The sequence below is a fragment of the Microcebus murinus genome, chromosome 18 (genome assembly GCF_040939455.1).
Source record: "Microcebus murinus isolate Inina chromosome 18, M.murinus_Inina_mat1.0, whole genome shotgun sequence".
Taxonomy (NCBI): Eukaryota; Metazoa; Chordata; class Mammalia; order Primates; family Cheirogaleidae; genus Microcebus; species Microcebus murinus.
In genome coordinates, this window is record NC_134121.1 from 55,806,565 (window position 1) to 55,829,006 (window position 22,442).

At 46.3% G+C, this 22,442-nt stretch overlaps 1 protein-coding gene across 4 annotated transcripts in view; it reads right to left on the bottom strand.

The window, feature by feature from the left end:
- The window catches only part of SLC39A11 (solute carrier family 39 member 11), a 387,039-nt gene that overhangs the window by 292,823 nt on the left and 71,774 nt on the right, over window positions 1-22,442 (bottom strand). For all 4 annotated transcript variants that reach the window (XM_012756159.3, XM_012756157.2, XM_012756156.2 and 1 more), the window contains exons 2-3: window positions 21,822-21,939; window positions 18,920-18,958 (exon numbers count right to left, since the gene is read on the bottom strand). In XM_012756159.3, coding sequence (XP_012611613.1) covers window positions 18,920-18,958; window positions 21,822-21,929 — 147 coding nt within the window. In that variant the 5' untranslated portion in view covers window positions 21,930-21,939. The remainder of the gene's footprint in view (window positions 1-18,919; window positions 18,959-21,821; window positions 21,940-22,442) is intronic.

Here is a 22,442-nt window from a genome sequence, read left to right on the forward strand (position 1 = left end):
CACACGGCCAGCTGGAGAGCTGGAGTGGAGGGATGGCCGGTACCGTAGGCAGGGACACTGGTGAGAGGGGGCTATGGTGGCAACCAGTGACTTGAGCTAAGGTGGAAGCTGCCCCAGTGGACGAGGGCACAGCTAGAGGATGGTGGCGAATCGGAACAGACTGGATGTGGGATAAAGGAGGAGGAGGAGATCAGGACTTTAACAGGCCGACTTCAAAAGCCTCAGCTGAAAATCATTTAAACCAGGGGTCCTCAAACTGCAGCCCACAGGCCACATGCGGCCCGCCGAGGACATTTGTCCAGCCTACCGGGTGTGTTTGCCGCCGCTGCCTGTCCTGCTTAGCAGCCAACTCATCCGGGACCCACAGTGCACATGTGTGGAATGTGCACCGCACTCTCCAACGGTCTGAGGGACAGTGAACTGCCCCCTGTTTAAAAAGTTTGAGGACCCCTGAACCCATACACTGGGAAAGGGATGTAAAGAGGCAACTCATCGCAAAAGAAATGCCAGAGGGCACCAAGGAACCGAGGGAATGTGTAACCTCACCTGTAATCGAAGAACTGAGGAAAAACGTATCACCCGGCTTAGGGCACAGACTTTTCAGATCGGACAGTGAGTACACCCCCCGGCAAATCACTTCACCTCCATGAGCCCGTTTTATCACCTGTAAAACTGGGGTCACAGTCCCCAGCTCCACCAAATTGGTGTAAGGACTAAATGAACCAATCTGTGTGCCTGGCATGCACCTGGCACTCAAAATGTCAGCTATTCCTGACACAAGGCACCATTTTTTACCCAGCTACCAATGGTTTGAAACGCAAGCCCCCAACGTTGCCAAGGGAGACCACAACAACCAAACAGGAAAAAAGGCAACTCTCAGCGGGAACCCAGAGAATTCAGGGAGAAAACATTTACAAAAAGAAACATCTATTGATATCAGAGAGACAAGAACGCATAGAATAAATCCATGAAAAAGGACAGGATGCCAGACGTGGGGGAAAAGACAGGGAGAACAAGAGAATTTCCAGGCCGGGTACAGTGGCTCACACCTGTAATCCTAGCACCTTGGGAGGCCGAGGTGGGAGGATCGCTTGAGCCCAAGAGTTTGAGGCTGCAGTGAGCTAGGATGACACCACAGCACTCTTGCCCAGGCAACAGAGCAAGACTCTGTCTCAAAAAAAAAAAAAAAAAAAAAAAAAAAAAAAAAAAGAATTTCTAAAAACTAAAACTATGAAAACAATCAAAAAAGAAACATTTGCTCTTTGTATACAGTCAATGAAATTTTCCACCATGCAGAACAAAACAGCAAAGAGATGACAAAATAATAAGAGAAAAGAGAAAAATGAGAGTTGCAGTCCAGGAAGTCCAACAGCCAAAACTAATGACTAATAACAAGAGCAGAAGCCCAGCAGAGGGAACTGTTAAAGGATATAAAATAACATTTACCAGGACTGGAGGACACTGGCTTCCAAGTCGAGAAATTACAGAATAAACTTATTTACAAATGTGGGAGAAAAGTTCTCAAGAAACAGGCAAAAGCGGAAAAGAGGGCAAGACCATGAGAGGCGGGGGAGATCTGCTGTTTTCTCTTTGATAAGCCTTTTATTAACATTTGCCCTTTCTAGACATGTGCGTCTATTACCTTGATAAAAAATAAACAATGGTTCAAAAAATCGGGACCAACCTCAACATCCAACAAGCTCTTAAAAATATCACGGTTACACGTGCAGTGTGCTTTAGTGAACTTCAATGTATACCTCAATAAAGGTGAAAACAAGTATTATGGTGAATTCATATAAGGTTAGGGAGTCTTATGCAAGCACCAAATAAGAAAAAGTTCAGAATAAATTAAGTGAAACATGTTTTTAAACATTACATATGGTAAGATCCCGTTTTTGTTTTTTTAATTATATATGAACAAAAAAAGAATAGATGATCCAAGCTACTGAAAAGAAAGGTTTGGAGGAATCTTTGTGAAGTGAATCAACTGGGGATGAATAAAAGGGTGTTCAGTAACACAGAAGGTCACATACTGGAGGAAAACTGATAACCCACGTTCACCGACCTCAATCCCAAGTTCCTCATGCATCTTTCACCCCTTTGATATGATGAGATCACAGTAACCAACACGCACGGGCATTTGCTACATGCCAGTCACTGTCCTAAATGCTTCAGATGTGTTTACTCATTTCATCTGCCCAACACTCCCACAGCATGGCCATTTTACAGATGTGGAAACTGAGGCTTACAAAGTCTAGCCCACGCTCACACAACTAATGATCAGAGAAACAAGGATCAAACCCAGGCAAGGAAACTCCCGAATTCATTATAATGCCAGGGTCTGTGTCCGTTTTTAAAAAAGGGAGGGCTACTGTGCCCACTGCCCCCCGTCCTCAGCTCACCCTACACAACCCAGCGAAGGTTTGAGACATTTCCTGGCATGACTACATCCTGAGATATTCATCATAATTAAATCGTGGGGAAATTTTCAGAGAGCTTCAGAGATGTAATGAGTTTACATTCAATTAGTTTCTTCCTTCATTGGGAGAATCAGAAAGACCGATTTCCTTATAGACTCAGCGGGAGGGTTTCTCATTGCCTATTTTGAGACTCATTCTGATGTTCCAGTGATGTAAATCGGTACGTGGGGGGTGGAGGGTGGGGAGTTGGAGACGTCAAGCTGAGCCTAAGGGCAGCCAACCCAAAGAAAACCGCTAATGCACATGCCATGCTTGTCCAACACTTACTTTAAAAGTATTTTTGAGTGCCAACTATATACTAAGTCCCCACACTAGGGACCAGGGCTCACCAGTGAAGAAGACAGCCTCTGCCCTCCAGGGACTTCTAGCTTGGGAGAAGAAGACAACAAGTAAACAAGCAACCAGAATCTAGGGAATGTGGCTGGCTCCTTATCAAGGGGCTTCTCAACCCCATACTGGAGTGGGATGAGAGATTAAGGAGCAAACACTCAAGGACAAGGATCTGGAAGGGACCAGGCTCCCAGAGGGGGACAGAGCAAGGAAACTGCTCCCCCCCAGGGCTTTGGGACCCAGGTCCATAATAAGATGGTCAAACTGGAGTAGAAAATACACAAACTGTCTTCACCAGCCGTCAACAATGTACCTCCTGACCCAACCTGTAAAACGCAATGGACATCCCCATCCCAAACCAGTTGGATGCCACTCTCTCCAGCAGGGAGGGGCTTCCCCCTCTTGGGGGGGGTACATATGAGGTCCCATTTGGGGTGCTCCACATTGATTTGAGCATGACCCTGGGGTTGGGGGGAGAGAGAGTTCATGTCAATATTTGGGCACACCAAGGCTCTCAAAGGAAGCACAGGTCCACCAGGAGGTAGGGCTTATTAAGTTTAAGCCTGAGGATGCCTCTGTACTTGAGTCCCTATGTAGCAAAGCACAGCCTGGCTTGGTACATAGACTAACTAAAAGCCCAACTTAGGAGTACACTCTTGTAACAAGTGGCTGAGTCTTGGTCAATCACAGCAGCTGAGCTTCAACCAAATAAAGCAAAACAGGTAGTGACCAATTAAGCACTGTGTATGTCACCTCCGTTTTCTGTCCATAAATGTCTGACCACCTTGTAGCCTCACCGTTTTTTGAACCCATTCTGGTTCTTGAATTGCAAATAAAAGCCAATTAAGATCTTCAAACTAAATTTACTGTAACTTTGTCTTTTGAGAGTTGGGGCAAGCAACGTGGGGCCTGAAGGACATCACTGGCAACTCCCAAGACCCCTTGAGTGTGAATAATAAAATCCTAAGCCCCTCCACTGACTGAACGGACCCCCTCTCAGGCACGGGGACCCCAGAGAAACCTTAAAACTGAGTTCCCAACCATGAAAGGCTGAGAGGTCGGACACGCATCACTTCACCCCCTCCCTTGCTAATGGCTGTCGGGCTTTTTGTTCCCAAGGACCAACCAGCATTTTTTCCCGATAAGAGACCACCGACCATGAAGGTGTTTTAAACAGCCTGTGAAACATGTACAGACAGGGTTTTCGTGTCCTTGTTTCAGCTTTGACCTAGAGGGCAGCCATTTCTGAACATGGACCCCATAAAAGGGCAAAAAGCCCCATTGTGCAGGTGCATGTTTCTTTCATAAATATTCATGACTCCTCCCATCGTTTGTTAACTATGTATATCTGGCCACCACGCTCAGCATAAATTCCTGTTCCCATTGTCTCTGTCTCAAAGCATGCATTCCTGGCTTGTGGCCGGGGCCCTGCTTTCCAGCCTGCCAGAATGAAATTTATTTTGTGAGAAACAAAGCTCTCCTTTCCAAATTATGAACTTCATTATTTCTTCAGTTAACATGAGGAACAGAGAAAAGATACTGCTGGACCCCTTGTGGTGTCCTCTGTGTCTTCCTCGTGAAGGTCCAAATGTTGCAAGTTCTTCTTGGATCAGACTCTGCTTGTTTTGTACTGCACCCCTCTCATCTTTTTTGGCTTTTGAATCCAGAGTTGGTTTGTGCTGGGAGAGCGCATGCCACCTTTTAGGATCTGTGGTGGCTGGTGAGTCACTGGCAAGAGCGGAAGTCCTGGCTGAGCACAGTGGCGCACGCCTGTAATCCTAGCAGAGCCAGTGATCCCAGCACTTTGGCAGGTGGGAGGATCGCTTGAGGCCAGAAGCTTGAGACCAGCCTGAGCAAGAGTGAGACCCTGTCTCTACAAAAAAAAAATTGAAAAATTAGCCAGCGGTGGTGGTGCATATTTATAGTCCCAGCTACTGGGGAGGCTGAGGCAGGAGGAGCAGCTAGTCTGCTCTGACTAAAACAAGAGTGCTGTGACCAGACAACCTCAAAAAAGGAAGGGCATTTTTTTTTTCCTTTTTTGAGACAGAGTCTCACTCTGCTTCCCAGGCTGGAGTGCCGTGGCATCAGCCTAGCCCACAGCAACCTCAAATTCCTGGGCTCAAGAGATCTTCCTGCTGTGTCCCTCACTTTATAAAGGGGAGCTATTAAACTAAGCATATTTCATATATTAAACTGTACAGGAAGCATTATCAAATAATAACGCTTAGCCTTGAGTTATATTTGCATATGTTCCAGAAACTATATAAAATTCTTAGAAATCTGATGTGTTATCAGCCATAACTTTAGTTATTATGTTAAATTGTCGTATGCCACAGAAACCACTGAATTTTCTCATCAATTGTGGTTCATTACTGTAATAAACGCTCATCAGACCTTGAACTGTGGCCATTTTAAGTCTTGTCAGTCACATATGGTTAACCAAACCCTAATGCTTTCCTGTGAAACTATACCCAAGTTGTGTCTTCAAGGAGGATCATGGAAAGGACTCTGACAAATACAGGTTTCTAATAACTTTCAGATCATATCATTAGACTGGGTAAGAATCCTCAGAACACTTACGAAGAAACTGACTGGTTCATAAAACTGCAAACCCAACATCAAACAGAACAAGAATTAATTAAATACCAAGGAAATGCAGTGGCAGCTTTCCATGCTAAGTCAGTCAACAGTGAAATTGTTGAAGTATGTACACTGAATGAACTCCCTAAGATTTATCCAAGTCAAATCACCTATGATGACCTCGTTAGTGGACAATGGTATGTACCTGAATTGGAGAAACAAAACCAGTATGTAAACTCGAGGTTAAGCAGGGACTCACGGAGGGCCTGGACAACTGCCTGGTCTCTCCTGAGTCCTTAACGCTTCCATTATTGAAGGTTCTGCACCCCACAGCTCATTATAGAGTAGACAAAATGGTACAGATTATGAAAAATATATTGGTGTGGTGACTGCCCTAGATTCTCTAGGGTGCTTTGTAACCAGCGTTTGGTTTGTCAAACCCTAATCCAGGGAAGATAATCAAAACTTCAGGTGGCACATTTCTGAGGCATGATGGGCTGCCACGTGAACATTTACCAAGGGATGTCATTCAATCGCCACCCTCAACGGGGTATCAGCATGTTCTCGTGATAGTTTGCATGTTTTCTGGTTGGACAGAAGCTTGCCCGTGTAGGGAAACTGATGCTGTGACAGTAGTTGAGAAGTTATAAAATGTGTCTCCTTTATGGGGAAGGGCATCCCTCAGGCCCCGGGAGAGCAGGAATGTCCATGTGCTTTGTTCACGGCGTCATTTCTAGGGGATGGGGGCTGTCACTAAACAGTCGTGCAATGAATGAATGATTCACACATTTGCTAGATGAGGACTACCAAGTCCACACCGTCATTTAAGACGCTCACATACTCAGGAAGAGGACCGCTGGAGGCTCCCTTCTTATCCCCACTGCCCTGAGCATCCCATGGACAGATCAGACGAAAGAGTCTAGCATGGGACACAACTCACTCACCCTCTATCACATGCAAATAATACAACCTGCGGCTACAAGATTATTGTGATGATCAGATGAGGTAATGAATGGGAAAGTACTCTGAAAAACAAAACAATAGACCAACGTCACATAATAATATTTGGGGCTCACGAGCCCATAAGATGCAAGTGTTCCCTGCCATCGGCCCACGGAGACCCCCACCCCATGGAACTCTTCATGCATAATTACAAACTGTTTGACAAACTCAAATCGGTTATCTGGTTAACGTCTGCGCACAGGCAATGACCGTGTGTCCCCTTCCTCCATCCTAAATAAGATACTAATCCGTTTTCCCTTTGTTTATGCATTTAACAGATGTATATTTTTTCCACCTTCCTGGAAAACTAACTCACTTAGCTCCAGGGCTGTCATGGTTGATTTCTTCACAAGACGACCGGAGCTTCAGAAACACAAAGGTTTCTAAAGAAATGCTACAACAAAGAAAAGAAAAGAAAAACAACCCTATGCTCAGGTAGGCGTGCAGCCCGATTCATCTGCATGTCGGATGCACAATTCCCACCATTGGCCGGTGGCCCTACCTGGCTCGCTGTCTGGTGACCTGCGGAATCAAGCACTGTGGCTCACGACCCCAAGACAAAGTCAGCTGTGGGATTAAAAGCCAGGGCACCCTGACAGCAGAGACCAGCTTCCAGCAGCAAGCTATCGAAACGTTTGTCTCCCTGGTATTTTGTTCTCTCTTTTCTCCAGAGGGCACAGAAGCATTAAACAGTCATAGCTGGATTTATGCTCCCATCATGCACACAGGATGGGAGGGGAAGGATTTCGGTCTCAGTGGAGCTTTGAGATGCTTGGAGGTTAAAGGACTTGCGGCCAATCACCGGGACTGTGAGCAGCTCAGCTAGAAAGAACCACCCGAGGCACCAGACTCCCCCTGAGCCAAAACACTCACTTCATGACTGTGTAGGATCAGAGTTCTGCTTCCTGGCCGCAGCTGCCCGGAGCTGGGTTCCTCTCCCCTAAGGACAGCGGCAGTATCACAAAGGTACTCACGAGGCCCCATTCCCTGGGGTGGGAGCCACAAGGGAGGAGAGTGGAATGAAGCCAAGAAAACCCCTCCACTCCCTCCAGCATCCAACCCTAAGGCCAACAAGCTCTCCAGGCCCTGGGAGAGGCAGGGAGCAAGGATTCTCAGCCCCACTTCAGCTGTCTCCATGTTTGTCCCGCGCTTGGTGGTAATGAGAGGGATAAAAACCGCATGTTGGCACTGTCCCCTGACCTGCCCACACCCCTGCCCGAGAACCACCAGGACAGGCTTCCTCTCCATCCCTCCTGCCCTCAGCAAAGGTCTCCTTACATCCACATGTTAGATTTATAAAATGAGGGAGACTCCCCTGGGAACAGGGGAAAAGATTGATTCCTGATTCTGAAATTTTTTGATTTAAAAAAAATTAAAGTAATACAGGTGCAGGTTAACAAAAATCAATTCATGCTGAGGTTTAAAATGTAAAAACCGGTCTCTCTCCCCTGCCTCTTCCAATCCCACGGCCTGCACACACTTGTGCTCAGGATCCTCCCCGCAAGCAAGAGGATTCTGGGGAGATTAAATTACTGTTGGCCGCAGAACCCACCTCACCCCATAGCCAACTCTTGCTCTCAGAACAACACAGCCCTCGGACTGAGGATTCAGCACAAACCCGTTCTTCTCAGTAGATTCAGAACACCTATGACTGATCTGGGCCCATAAGGTTTTGCTTCTCTGCTGCTTACTGTAAACACAAAACAAATTTAACTTAGCTGGGGCCTCAAGACTTCTTCTTTGAGTGTTTAAGTTAGTAAACTGAGTGGAGACTTAGCCAGCCAGCATTTCCTCTCACTGGGTGGGGGCTGCTAGCCAAAGGCAGGCTGAGAGGCAGGATAAAAACATGACAGAGTGGAGGCCCAGTGAGGGGTCACATGGCTGCCGAGAATGGCCACAGTGAAGTCTCCTGGCACCAAAAGAGCAATACTGATCCTGGCAGGATTGACGGTGAACAGGCGTCACACCTCTATAAGGTGGCAGATGGCAATGCATGGCCACGATACTTTGCGGGCTCCACCCACCAAGAACCAGAGCAGCTATTTCCTCATTGCCTTGAACCTGAGTGGGCTTTGCAACCTGCTTTGGCCAATAAGGTGTGGAAGAAATGGTTTTGTGTAAGTTGCAGAGTCTGGGTCTACAGAGGCCTTGCAGCTTCCACCTTCTTGGAACCCTTCCACCGCCATGTAAGGAAGCCTGGGCTACCTTACTGAACCCTTAGCAACCATGTGGAGAGGCCCAGTCAACCGGCTGCATCAAGGCCCCACACCTGTGAGTGCAGCCCTCTCACACCCTCCAGTCTGGTGGAGCCGACAGTTGACTGCAGCCTCATGAGCAACCCCAGGAAAGACCAGCATAAGAACCACCCAGCTGAGCCCAGCCAACCCAAGAAATAAACTGTTGTTGACATAAGCCACTAAGCTTTGAGTGGTTCCTGACTATACTCTGTTTGCTGTATGTTGGCTACCCAGAATCTGTTACATCTACTTTGGTAAAAACACCTCAATTTGCTTCAGAGGAACCACTTTTCTCCCATTATTAATTAGTCTTTGTTTTTTATTCTAATGAGGGAAGGAGGGAGGGCAGGACACCTGGCCCAGGCCTGGCCAATTAACACACTACATCCCCTGGCAACAGGGATTGGTGTTCAGAGATAAGCACATAGCCCAGGTCGGGCCAGTTACTCCCTGCCCGTGAAACTCAACTCCAAGACTTGTCTGAGCTGTGCAAGAGAGAGACTTCTCCTTCCTCTGGACTTGAGCCATGGGAACGTGGGTAGAATTCCTGGAAATGGAGCTATCCAGAGAAAGGCAAGGCAGAGAGACGGAGAAAAACCAAGCACTCGTGATGCCCCTTGATCCAGAGTCTAGCAGTGCTCTGATGCCAGTCCTACTCCTGGATATTTTAACTGCATGGACCAATACATTTCCTTTCTTTCTTATGCCAGGTTGAGTTAGGTTTTCCACCATTCATGACCCCAAAAGCCCAGGCCAATACAGAGACTGAGGAAGTATCTTTATTATACAGTATACCCTTTGTACTAACTGAATGTCTTACCAAGTTCACGTATTACTCCTTCCTTTCAAAAAACACTAGTTTAAAAAAAAAAACAATTCGTTTAAAAAGCAACACATGACATATACACTGAGAAAGTAAATCAATAATAGTACTAGGGCTCAAAGTTCTCTCTGCACTAAGCTGGTGGCCAACAATGCTAACTGCCTATTGCAGTTTCTGTTCCACTCTCTCTTTTGGTAACAGAATCCCAACATGTAGCTGGGGAAGATTGCTGCATAGCTAAAAGCCCATGTATCCTAGCATTCCTTGCAGTTAGATGTGGTCATATGAGTAAGTTCTAGCCCATGAAATTTAAGTGGATCTATTACGCAGGACTTTCAGGGACTCCACCTCCCTCCTGCCATGTCGCTGCCTGGAAGGTAGATGTGATGACTTGAGCTCTAGCAGCTACCTTGGGACACAAAGATCAAAGGATGCCCTCTTGGGCAAAGCAGTGAGCAAAAGGGGAGTCTAGATCCCTGCTGACTCCATGGACCTACTTGCCCAGCCAATAGTCTCTGGATTTCTTCTATAGAAGAGGGATCTCTCTTATTAAAGCCACTGTTTTTCAGGTCTCCGTTACTCTCAGTCAGATCTAATGGAGACAGATCACCAAAGGCAAAGCAGAAAGAAACATCACCATCAGGACAACTAGCTGTGGGTGTCTGGTTGCCATGGAGACCACCCCAGCACAAGCAGATTCCAAAGTACAAAGTCACTCAAATGAGGAAGACCTGATGTAAGCCTAAGAGACCCACCCTCCCCACGTCTGGTAGAGTCCCCCTCAGTCCACAGGCGGGGCAGTGATGCCAAACTCCTTAACAGCCCAGGGAAAGGGGCCTCAGGTACAACGTTCCCGTCATAGGCTTGAACCTCTTTAGCTACTTTCACAAGGGACTCCCAAGTCCTCTGGGGTCTCCCAACAGGATGGTCCTTTGCTCTCTCACTTCCTATCTCTGCTGCCCAAGGTCAAAGCGTCATTATTACCTCTCCCCTAAATGCAAGAGCCTCCAATCTGCCTCTCAACCCCCAGCCTCCCCGTGCCTCTTCGCTATGGCAGAGCTATCTGCCATCAACAGAATGGATTTCCTGAAAGCACAGCTCTGCCCCTGTACCCTGCTCAAAAACCTCCAGGGACTCCCCATCAATCTAGAGAACAAAGCATAAATTCTTTCTACAGGACCCCAGGTTGACCATGTCCAGGCCCCAACTTACCCCTCCGGTACCACCGCCCAAGCAAACCAGCCGCCACGCCTCCAACAGTGGCTTCCACTCCAGTGCTTCCAATTTGCTGTTCCCGCCGCCTTTTAACTCACTGCCTTCCCCTACGCCCTCCCCATCCCCACCTGTTCAAAATTCAACCTATGCTTCCCATCTGAGCTCATCCACAAACACGTCCTCCCCAGCCTCCCCGTCTCTGGGTTCTGGGCCCCTTTTTGCTCATTACCTGCTTAACACCCACCGCTGACCTGGCTCATGATTACAGGTGAACGTGACTTCTCTCCCCAGCAGACTTTGAGCCCCTTGCAGAGAAAGATAGTATCTTGCATCTCTGCGTCCTCTCCCACAAAGTTCTGCCTCACTAAATGCTTGCTGCATTGGCCTAAGGACAGTCTCTCCCTGCTCCCAAGTTCTGAGCAGCTGTTCTCCAAGGAAGAAAACAAATGGTTACTCGGCAAACAGAACACGTTTGGGCCATCTCTAAAATTACACAGGCCCTTGATAAAGCTTTGATTACTGGCTCTTCTCCCCTCTTGTCAGCAAGCCACTGCTAAAAAGCAATATGCAATCCCACAGCAGCCCGTCTGCAAAGCACTTGTACTAATAACGTGTATAGATTTGGTCTTGACACACGAAGGCTAAAGGACAAAACTCAACCAATATTAACCTTGATCCCTTTCACTGAGTAATAGTATCTTTCAAAAGCACTAACACTCCATAAATGCTTTTTCAGATGATGGGTACTAAGATGCATAAGAAAAATGATGTCAGCTGCTCTCTATTATTTAAATTGCAACAGAAGACATTTAGATCAGATAAGTTTCTAACAAGCTAGCTAAACACTCAATTAGGTTACAATAAAAAAAAAAAAAAAGCATAAAGTCTCAATTCAAAAAAGTCTCTGGGAACAATGTATACTCCTACCATCTGTCTGGATTCCGTGAAGCACTCTCCTGCCTGGTGGCAGAGGGCTGCTGGGGACGCCTCCCCCAAGTCCCTGCCAGACCTGAGACTTCTTTCTCAGACACAGTATATGATCCAACAAGGACTGGGCACCGAGTGGAAATTCGAACTCAAGCTCAAGCTTTCCAAGCAGTAAAGACCCTGCCCTTCATCTTTCTTTTCCCAGATTCAAGGAGTCCCAAGGAAGAGCCTGAGTGCCCAGTTGATAGCTGGGAACTAACTGGAAAATGACCCTGAGAGTATGACAATTTCCCCCACCCCAGCGTGGTATCAAGATGGACCAGGCTTGGGAGCCCAGACAACCGTCAAGGACGCGGTGGAGGACTGGCGCGGGAGCGGGCTGCAGCCGGAGACCGAAGGCAGCAGCCTCCTCCTGGGCTTCCCCACCCACTTTCCAAGGCCCCATCCTCCGCATCCGGTGCTCCTCTGACCATGACCCAACCCTAAGTATCGGCTCGGACGGATTCTTGGCCTCACAGCTACATTCAGCCTTTGGAGGGAGTCTGATTTTTTTTTTCCAAACACCAACTCACGCTTCATTAAACCATGCCCCCCCACTTAGAACGGGGGGGGGGGTGATCACCTTCAGCTACACATTGCAATCACCTAGGTCCTCAACCTATGGGGACTTGCATAATTGTTTCACTGTATATCACAACGTAATAATGACAGAAATAAAGTGCACAATAAATGTAATGCGTTTGAATCATCCCGAAACCATCACCCCCTCTCCAGTCCATGGAAAGATTGTCTTCCGTGAAAATGGTCCCTGGTGCCATAAAGGTTGGGGACCACTGACCTAGGGCTCTCTAAAAACTAGGGGTGCCTCATCCCGCCTCTCTAGCCACCCCTTCCAGAGATTCTGATGTAGTTACACAGGTGTATCCAGGGCACTGTGGGTTTTTATTTTTTTAAGCTCCCCAGGTGATTCTAACATGCAGGCAGGGTGGAGAACCACAGCAACAGAATGAAGACAACTTCCCCAAAGCCACAGAGAGCCTTGCACTGAACTGCTAAGGACGTCAGGCTGAGTTAGCTCACTCTGGGAGACCACAGATGCTAATGGCAGTTACAAATTTGAGTGTGGTGGGAGCTGGGAAACCGGGTTTTCTTTCACAATCTCCAGTTGCACACTTCTGCCCTTGGCCATCTGTCTTGAAACACTGCGTGTTATGTGACGACGAGAATGGAGCCAAAGCATCCACGTCATTCATCCTGCTCTGCTGCAAAGCCGTCTCCTGAAGATTCTTCAAAGGCAGGAGCTGTGGCATCAGCTTCCTGAGCAAAGGCCAGGCCCTACTGGGGGAAGGTCTTCCACAAAGGCAGGGGTCCGCCAGGGAATCACCTAGTTGGGAACACCAGACATGCAGGGAGCATTCCTCCAGCACGGAGCTGTGGTCCCGACGGTTTTCACTCAGATTGTTCCATGCCACCAGGCCTCAGAAAAGCTTGCCATGAACACTGCATCAGGGGCTGGCAGACTGGGGACTTCTTCCATAAAGGGCCAGACAATAAGTATTTTAGGCTTCGCGGGCCACGTAGTCCTACTGCAGCTACTCAGCTGTGCCACTGTAGTGCAAAAGCAGCCATGCACGCTATGTCAACAAATGGGCATGGTGGTGTTGCAATAAATCTTTATTTACAAAAACAGGCAGCAGGCTGGATTTAGACCCAGTGTTTGCCCACCTCTCCACTGGGTCACAGGTTCCTTAGAGTCACAGATCATCTCCCATCACCTCCTCACTTCCTCAAACCTCCAGCAGTTTACACAGTGGTTGGAATAGAGCAGGTTCTCAATAAATGCTGAATGAATGAATGAATGAATGAATGAATGAATGAATGAATGAAAGAAAAATGAGCCAACTGCTCTAAAGGAATAAAAATCTACCTAGGCCAGGCTTGGTGGCTCATACCTGTAATCCCAGCACTTTGGGAGGCCAAAGCAGGAGGATTACTTGAAGCCAGGAGTTCAAGGCCACAGTGAGCTATGATTGTGCCACTGCACTCTGGCCTGGGCAACAGAGTAGAGACCCTGTCTCTAAAAAAAAAATTTTTTTTCTTTATTAAAAAAAATCTACCTGTTGCTACAGAGCAATGTATAAGAGTTACTGTGACTTTGGAGCACTCACATCTGACTATTTAAGCTGTATCTCTAGGCCCTTTTTAACCTTCTGCTCACCACTCACCACACACTCCCATCTTCTCCTTCATGAGAACAGGGAAGGATGTCCCCAAACAAAGAGCAAGCTACCTCCAAGAAGAATGCCCTGGCCCTGTCTAGATGGTGGCCCAGGCCTGCAAGGAAAGGCAGAAGGTAGGAAGGGGAGGCAGGGGTGCGGCCACGCACTCATGCAGCCTGAGTATGAAGTGGGGAGGGAGGGGGAGAAGATGGGAGGAGGTAGGGAAGACAGGTGACTGTTTGGGGGCTCTGGGCAGGCCTCCGGGTCACACCACCCCGGCTGCCCAACAGGACAGCAGCACACATGTGGGTTCTTCCCCCAAGACAAACGCTGCGACTTCCCACCACTGGACAGAGAAGGTAGGTAAGATATTTCATTTCCTCCCCCACAGTTCATAACGAGACTTGTACCTTGTCTGTAAGCAACTGATCAGACATCAGCTAGGAGCCATTATGGCTTAAGAGTGAGAGCTCTACAGTCAAACTGTGGGCTTAAATCCCGGCTCTGCTCATGATGTGATACCAAACAATTTATTTAAACTCACTGTACCTGTAACATGAGGGGTAAATATTAGTACCTGTTATATAACTCAGAGTTGTTATTATGAAAATTATATCAGACGATCTAGGTAAAGTGCTTAGTAGAGCACCTTGTATAATATAGTAAGAACTCAATAAATATTGGTTATTATAATCACCTAAAATCTGTTCTAGCTTTAAAGTGTATTACTCTAGGAGTCTAAATAAGAGGAATGACTATCATTTGTATTTTTAATGGCAACAGTTCTCCCTATTAAGTTCATGCCTTGGGCAAAAAAAATCCAGGCCAGACACAGGTACTGAGGAGAGAGAGACAATGACTAGAGACTTGGAGAGTGATTTACAGAGTCAGGAGAAAAACAAGCGAATAAATTCCAAGAGGAGTCATTTAAGGATAAATGATTAACCCTTCCACGGCCCGCTAATGAGAAAAAAACAACCTGTGAAACATATTGCTAAGCGTATTTAAAATACACGAGTCCTTTGTCCCAGGAATCTCTCTTACAGAAACACCTGTTTTGGTGAGCAAGTATATACAGTATAAACATGTCAACGCAGCATTATAATAGAGACATACTGCAATGTACATACAACATGCGTGTAAATGTATGCACAACCATAAAACACATGTTATGAGTGCTGTGTAGACATCAGTGCAAGGTACCATGGGACCATGGTCAACGGTCTCATGGCCACGTTTGCCCTTTTTGAGATGATTATTCAAAGCATCTCAGAGCTGGGTTGAGAAGGCAAAGCCTTTAGGGATAGACACCAAGCACTACGGCACATTTTACTAACCCGACACTCTGCACGTAATAAAATTTCTCCAAGGATACGCACTCAAGGTTGACAGTAGTGCCCTATGAGAAGCAAAGGGGAGAGGTCTCTCCTCGTCGTTTTGGTGACTTTACATCTGAATTTTTTTTCACTTTCTACTCCCTAAGCAGAGACGACAGACCAAATGCTCTAGACAAGGGTTTCACAGTCTTGGGGCTGCTGACACTGGCTGGAGAAGACACTGTGGTTGTGGTGCATTCCGCCCTGTGCATCCGAGACGTTGCCCAGCACCCCTGGCCTCTCTGCCCACTAGAGACCCGTTAGCACAACCCAGCGTGCCACATGTCTCCCGGGGACCAAAACTGCTCCAGACTGAGAACCACTGCCCCAGCCAATTAGTTGGCTACATTAAGTATAATTTATTCCATGATAAGTACAAGTAATTATGACTGCTCAGGCCTTCTGGGCTATACTGCCTTTCCCTGGTTTGGGGAAGTATGTATGAGAATCTACTTCTAGGTATCGAAGCCATTAAAATTCCCTGAGTTTGAGTCCCAACTGTGTACCACATCATGTTCTTATTTTTCTCCTTGTATCTGGGGACCCACAGGAATTCCTTTGTGCAACTAACTGATACTTCTAGGGGAAACCCTAGAAGAGTAAATAATTTTTTTTCTCATAAATACACATATATAACTTTTAGAATCTCTTTTTATCCCTATGGACTACTTTAAAAATCAGAAGTAAAGCTATTTTAGATCTTCATATATAATGCACTAGTCTTACGATTTTTTTTCCTTAAGGAAATTACATCTTAAAGCTTCATGTTTTAATGTTGCAAAATTCAATATTACATGTCCTGAAGACTTATTACACTCTATCTCGTTTTGTGTCCTTTCTTGCTTTTTATTTTTGTCTTTTTCTGTGTGAATCTTGCAACAGCTTTTGACCTGAAAGATGAAACTAGAACAAGACACCCAAATGCCTGGCCAAAATGTGTAAGACAGTATAGAACAGAGTTCTTCAAACTTTGTATTGGTGTACCTCTATAAGAATTTTGAAAAACGTACCCAAAAAAGAAGAAAAAAATTTTTTTTAATTTAAAAAACGTATTTTGAAAAACTAGGTACTCCCTCACTCATTTGTAAGTTGGCATTTAAAATGTTTTCATCTTCAGTCTAAATAGTTGCACAATGTGTAGGATTCATGTTTAAATTATTGTATCACACTGATACCAGTTTACTTAGACTATATCAATGTTTTAATTAATAAAATGTAGTTTTTTTAAAATAAATAGTTGCAGAAGGTGTCATTTCTGGCATATATATATGCCAGAAATAGATAGATAGATAGATAGATAGATAGATAGATAGATAGATAGATAGATAGATAGATAGACAGACATATATATATATATATATATATAGAGAGAGAGAGAGAGAGAGAGAGAGAGAGAGAGAGAGATTTAAATAAAGCAGTTTCAAAAAACTTTTAAGCAAATCCAGCAGAATCTAAAGGGCATAGAGATTTTATTCCCATCATGATCCACTTAAAACATATAATATATAAACTAACCTGTGCATCTTCATTTTATGCACTTTTCTGTTGTGTTATATTCTACACACACAAAAATGCACCAGGAGCAAACTCTTCTTCAAAAGCTAAAAAATTACATCACTGCTTTTTTTCTCTTTGACTTGCATTTCAATTCCATTTCCCCACAGAATTTTATCCTGAAGCAACTTATATTTTATGCTAGAAAATCTATTATTGATTCCTTTATCATACTCCCCTGCCATATAAATATCTATATGCATTCTAGTGTAATTTTTAAAATTTTTCTGTGAGCCTAGGGCTCTAAGTGCTTAAATAACAATTTCCTGGATGGAGCAATGATAACTATTAGTGATAGGAAGAGATTCGTAACAACAAAATACAATACACTGTTTTATGATTATTAAACATTAAGAAGTAAAATATTCTTGGAAATGCATATGTTAGTGGATGGGGCTTTATTCTCGTTTCAATTCATTCATGTATCTGTGGATAATTATTAAGCAGTCGTTGCTAGAATAAGGCAGAGTTAAGCATCAATTTTATTTCTATATTTCTGTGGTTTCTTTCTTCTTTTTTTTTTTTAACATAAGCAAAGAGAAAATGTGTTCGTGTAATTGAGAAGATGGGGGTAGGGGAGGATGGGTTTTAATATTGTCATTCTGTTCTTTGTACTCTTTTCAAATTACAGGCCCAAAATCCCAGAGTGGTCCATCATAGAAAATTACTTTTAAGGCCCTCTCTGCTGGCAATTCGATCAGATCCACCTTCGAAGAACAGGACAGTGTCTGAATGGCTAAAGGGTTTCTGCCCAGTGATGAGTGATGAGAACCCTTCACTTCCTCCACGTGGGCACCAACGTTCCAAGAGTCCCTCTGTGAATGCCTGCAGATCCTGCTACCCAGAGACAAGGTCGTAAGGCAAGAGTATGTCATTCTTGAGTCAAGGGGGAGAGGGAAACTGGGCAAGGAGAGGAGAACTGGCTTCCAGGGCATTCTTGGGCAGAGCAGTTTTAGGGAAGAGGATACAGAAGCTGAGCACCTGGAAACTGATTTTGTTAACACTATCTGTGCACCTGTGCAAAGAAAAGTCTCCATGTGCTCTCTGGGGAACATGGGCCCCAGTGACAGCTACTGACTTAAATGGTCTCTGGGAAGATGTTTTTCCAGATCACAGAAAACTATAAAAACAAGGGAAAGGAATGAAACTCTGATCAACTAAAAGGGCAAACTACATATTATATGCCTTTTGATATGGCTGATCCAATTGGAATACAGAGCACTATGATGTATTCATGCCTAAAAAAAAAATGGAATCTGAATTAATCAAGACTCTAGGTCCAACTACCAGCTTACAGGAGATACAGGAGACTGAGGAACAAGTTAAACAACAACACAAGGAAGCAATCAGCCAAGTTCAGAATATAGAACAGTCTAGAGACAAATGACCCAGTTTCTCCAACAAATTACTAAGTGTGAAAAAAAAAAAACGGACTTGTTAAAGAAACTTAAAAGATATAACAAACAAATTGAATGTAAAAATCTTGTTTGGATCCTAATTCTAACATAACGATATTAAAAGATATCTCTGAAAAGATGGAGGGAATCTGAATACGGATTGGGTGTTAGATTATAATAAGGAATTATTATTAATTTTGGTAGGTATGATAATGGCATGGTGATTGTGTTTTTTTAAAAAAGTCACTCACTTAGAGGTATGCATTGAATTTATAGGTGAAATGACATGATGTCTGGGATTTGCTTTTACAAAATATTCTAAACTCCCAAGAAGGCTGGGGGAAGACAGATAAAATGAGATTAGCAAAATGTCAATGGCTGAAGTTGAGTGACAGGTACCTGGGATGCATCTCAGAAGATTCACTCCACTTTTTCCATATGCTTAAGAATGTCTATAATAAAAGGTCTTGTAACATGGAATGGGAGGAGAAAGATAGTATTTAGTTAGTGCCAACTGCATATTAGGCTAGGCCATAAATGCTATCTTATTTTATGAGTCCTGAGGCAGCTGCCCAACAAGCCTCCTGCCCTGTCTAAGGAGAAAGAGAGGCATTTGATAAGCAAGGAATTCAATGTGGTAGGTGATAAGAGAGAGCCATTAGCACCTGGGGAACACAGAGATGCATCTAGGTCACAAGGGGACTGGAGATTGCCCTTAGCAGAGAACTGTCAGAATAAACGTGTCTCCATTTATATTTCTCCTACCACATGCTACTTACCCCCGCAGCAAAGCCAAGACTTCCATCTAAGATCCGCCTCTGAAAATGAAAACAAGATGTTTCAGTTTCCAAGGAACAATAAGATGACGTTTCCTGGGACAAGAAGAAACCATAAAACCCAAGAGAGCCACACAAATGTAGACTGGCCCACTCCTGAGCTCGTGAACTCCCGAATTTATACAATGGGCCAAGAAGGGGGGGAGGGGGACGGGGGGACATTTTAAAACTTTCCATCTACTCTATAGCCAATCAGAAGTGTTCTTTCAAGAAGTGTGTGGCTTGCATTAGCCCATGTGCTATCTCATACTCAGCCCTCCCTGTGAATTATTACTATAACGGTAAACCTTTGGTAAGTAGCTGGCCTACAAGACGGAAATTACCAGGTGTTGGTGAGGAGCAGGTGGAATAATCAAAACCGTGCCACTTCTGCATGATTCTATAACAGAAATACACACTCGGAGTCACCAAACACGTGTGCAAAAATACTCAGCAGCACAATGTATGAGCGCCGAAAACTAGAAACCCCCCAAATTCTCCCCAACGGAATGGACATATCAACTAAAATATATTCACACAACAGAATACCGCATGGCAATGAGAACATACACACACACACACACACACACACACACACACAGAATGCATATATCTATCTCACGAACAGGCAGGGGCATTAAACATACTGGAAAATTAATAGGGTGAAATCAGCCAGACGCAGAACAGTACATGCTATATGATTACTCCGTCTAAATAAAGCACAAAACAGGGCAAACTCTCCTGCAGTAAGAGAGGGGGAGGGGACGACCACAGGGGTGGAGGGTGGGGGTTGGGGTAGTGACTGGGGGGAGCCCGAGGGGCTGTGGGGTGCTGGCACTGTCCTGTGTCTTGACCTGGGCACTCGTTTTATGGGCATTTGTGAAAAATGATCAAGCTGCCCACTTACAAAATGCACACTTTTCTAAATATATACATCTTACATCTCAATACAAAGATTTTTTGGCATCCATCCATAGATGAATGGATTGAAAAAAGGTGGCATATGCATACAACAGCATGGTCTGCAGTCTTAAAAAGGAAAGAAATCCCGGCACATGCTACCACAGGGACGGCCCCCAGGATGCTGTGCGAAGCGAAAGCAGCGTTGTCCACAGACCCTTTCCCCTTGCACAACTGAAACCCGTTGCACAGTCACAACTCATTCCTCCCTCCCCCCCACCCCGGCCACCCCCACTCTACAATCTGCCTCTATGTATCTGACTTCTGTAGGTTATATAGCTAGATTCCAGGCAACCTGTAATTCCAGATTGTTCTGAGTTCCAGGTCTCTGATCCATGGCTCCAGCTTGCCCCGGGGTGGGGAGGGGAGGGGCGGAAGGGGGGGGGCGCATGAGAAGTGGGGATCCTATGGCAGAGACCAAGACTCGCCGTACTGGTCTCTAACACAAGGGCACCCGGCTCGCCACTTCCTGGTCATGCTTTCCTCCCCAGATCTCCTGCGATTCCTGCGGCTGCCAAGCTGAACACTGCAGGCTGTGCTTTCATCAGGACAGCCACGGACGGCTCTAGGCCAGGACTGAGGGGACTCTGGGTTGGAGGGAAGAACCGTATTTCAGGCAGAGGAGGTGGGTGTGGGCTGTGCAGGGGTGCGGGGAGGGGGTGTGCGCAGATGTGGGAGTGTGTGTGGAGTGCATAGCAGGGGTGTAGGGATGGGGTTTGGAGTATGGTGCAGGCAGAGATGTGGGAGGTCTAGGGGTACATGGGCATAGGGAGCATGAGAGTGGCGGTGCTGGGGGTGTGAGCAGGACACGTGGAGAATTGGGGGGCATGGGTGTCTGCAGGCAGGCGGGGAGGCGGGTCTGTCTGTATTCATCCCAAGGGGGGATGAAACATCCACGAGAGGAATAAAGGAGAAAAGGAACAGAAACCCTTCCTCCCCCCAGGGTCTCTCCAGTCCTCCCAGCTAACTCCAGGCCACGGGGGAGGACAGTCGAATCTGAAACCTAACATTCTTCTGCAGTCATGGATATACCACCTGCTCCAGGCCCGAAAGAAATTAGACACAAGGCAGAAATCAGGCAGCAGGCTAAAGGAAGCAGCTGGATCTCTCACTTCCCATCCCCCTCGAGTCAGGCCGTCAAGAGGGCAGGAGAAAATGCATGGACGCCTCTGCAGAGAGCAGACACCTGTTCTCCAGGCCGGGCAAGGAGAGGGAGGGAAAATAAGACGACAGAGAGCCAATTCTAAGAAACGACAGTGAGCCAGCACCGTTTATGCTATCCTGGATTAAGCTTAAGCCCGTTATCCAAAGTGAGGCGACACAAGACATGGAAAATGGGCCCCACATCTACTCACCATCAAATTGGTACTGACTGATTAAAACCATGGTTCTCAAATGGTGGTAATGTTCACCAGGGATTCAGGGTGGGGGGAGAGACCCAATCTTAGGGATGTGGCGAGCATTTTGGAGCGGAAGGGCATAACTCTAACCCTTCTTAGGGAGAAGCAAAGATATACAATATAACCAAAATGTCAACAACAAAAAAAATTCTTATGGGGGGGTGGGCAGGTGGGAGGGGGGAGGAGGAGAAGGGTGTAGACTTACATAATGTGTGCCGTGCACACCACCTGGGGGTTGGACATGCTTGAATCTGTGGCACTTTGGGGGGAGGAAGGAGGGGCAGGGGCAATATATGTAACCCTAACAATATTTGTACCCCCATAATATGATGAAATAAAAGGAAAAAAAAAAAAAAGAAGACAGAGAGCAAACCCCATCCCCCGCCACCTGGAGGTGTGGCCAGGGGAATCCAAGGGTCTGCAAACCTGCTCTACAGAGTGGGGTGGTTTCAGAGCTTGCCACGAGAGTCCCCACGAACTTCCAGAACCGAAGCAGGGCAACTCACCTGTCCACTGGAGAACACAAACACGAGAGCCGCCCCAGCTGCCGTCATCCCCCAGGTGAAGAAGGTTCCCAGCAAGGCCTGGGACACGGAGCTGTGGCCTTGGAGCATGCTGGATCCGCTGTGTGCAGAGGAGGGAGAGGGTCAGCGGCACGTTCCAACGTGTCCTAACATCCCACGCCTGAGCTGGCTTCCCTCGGGGTTGGTGGCGTGCACCCTTCTGTCACGCCGTCCCAGTGTTCCTCAGCCACCCACACGTGGGTCGGGCATCTCCATCCCAGGCCCGCCCCCCAGCTATCAGAAATCGTCTAACTCTGAAAGGGGACCTCAAGAGGTGCAAGGGGAGCCCACAAAAGAAGTTACATCGCTGAGTGGCGGTTTCAAAGAGAAGAGCACAAAGAGTGCAGGTTGTTTAGCCCGGAGGAAGGGGCGCAGGAGGGTCTGATAGAGTCTTCCCCACCAATCTGCCACTCCATCCACTTCCGGTCCACCGTCTCTTCTCAGACACCTCCAAATACAGGTGACGAGCTCAGAAGCCCTTAAAGCTCTTCCAGCTAACTCCCCGTCACACCTGCAACAGCCCCTGCCTGCTGAAGGGCAAACGCCACCCACGGACCTTCCATC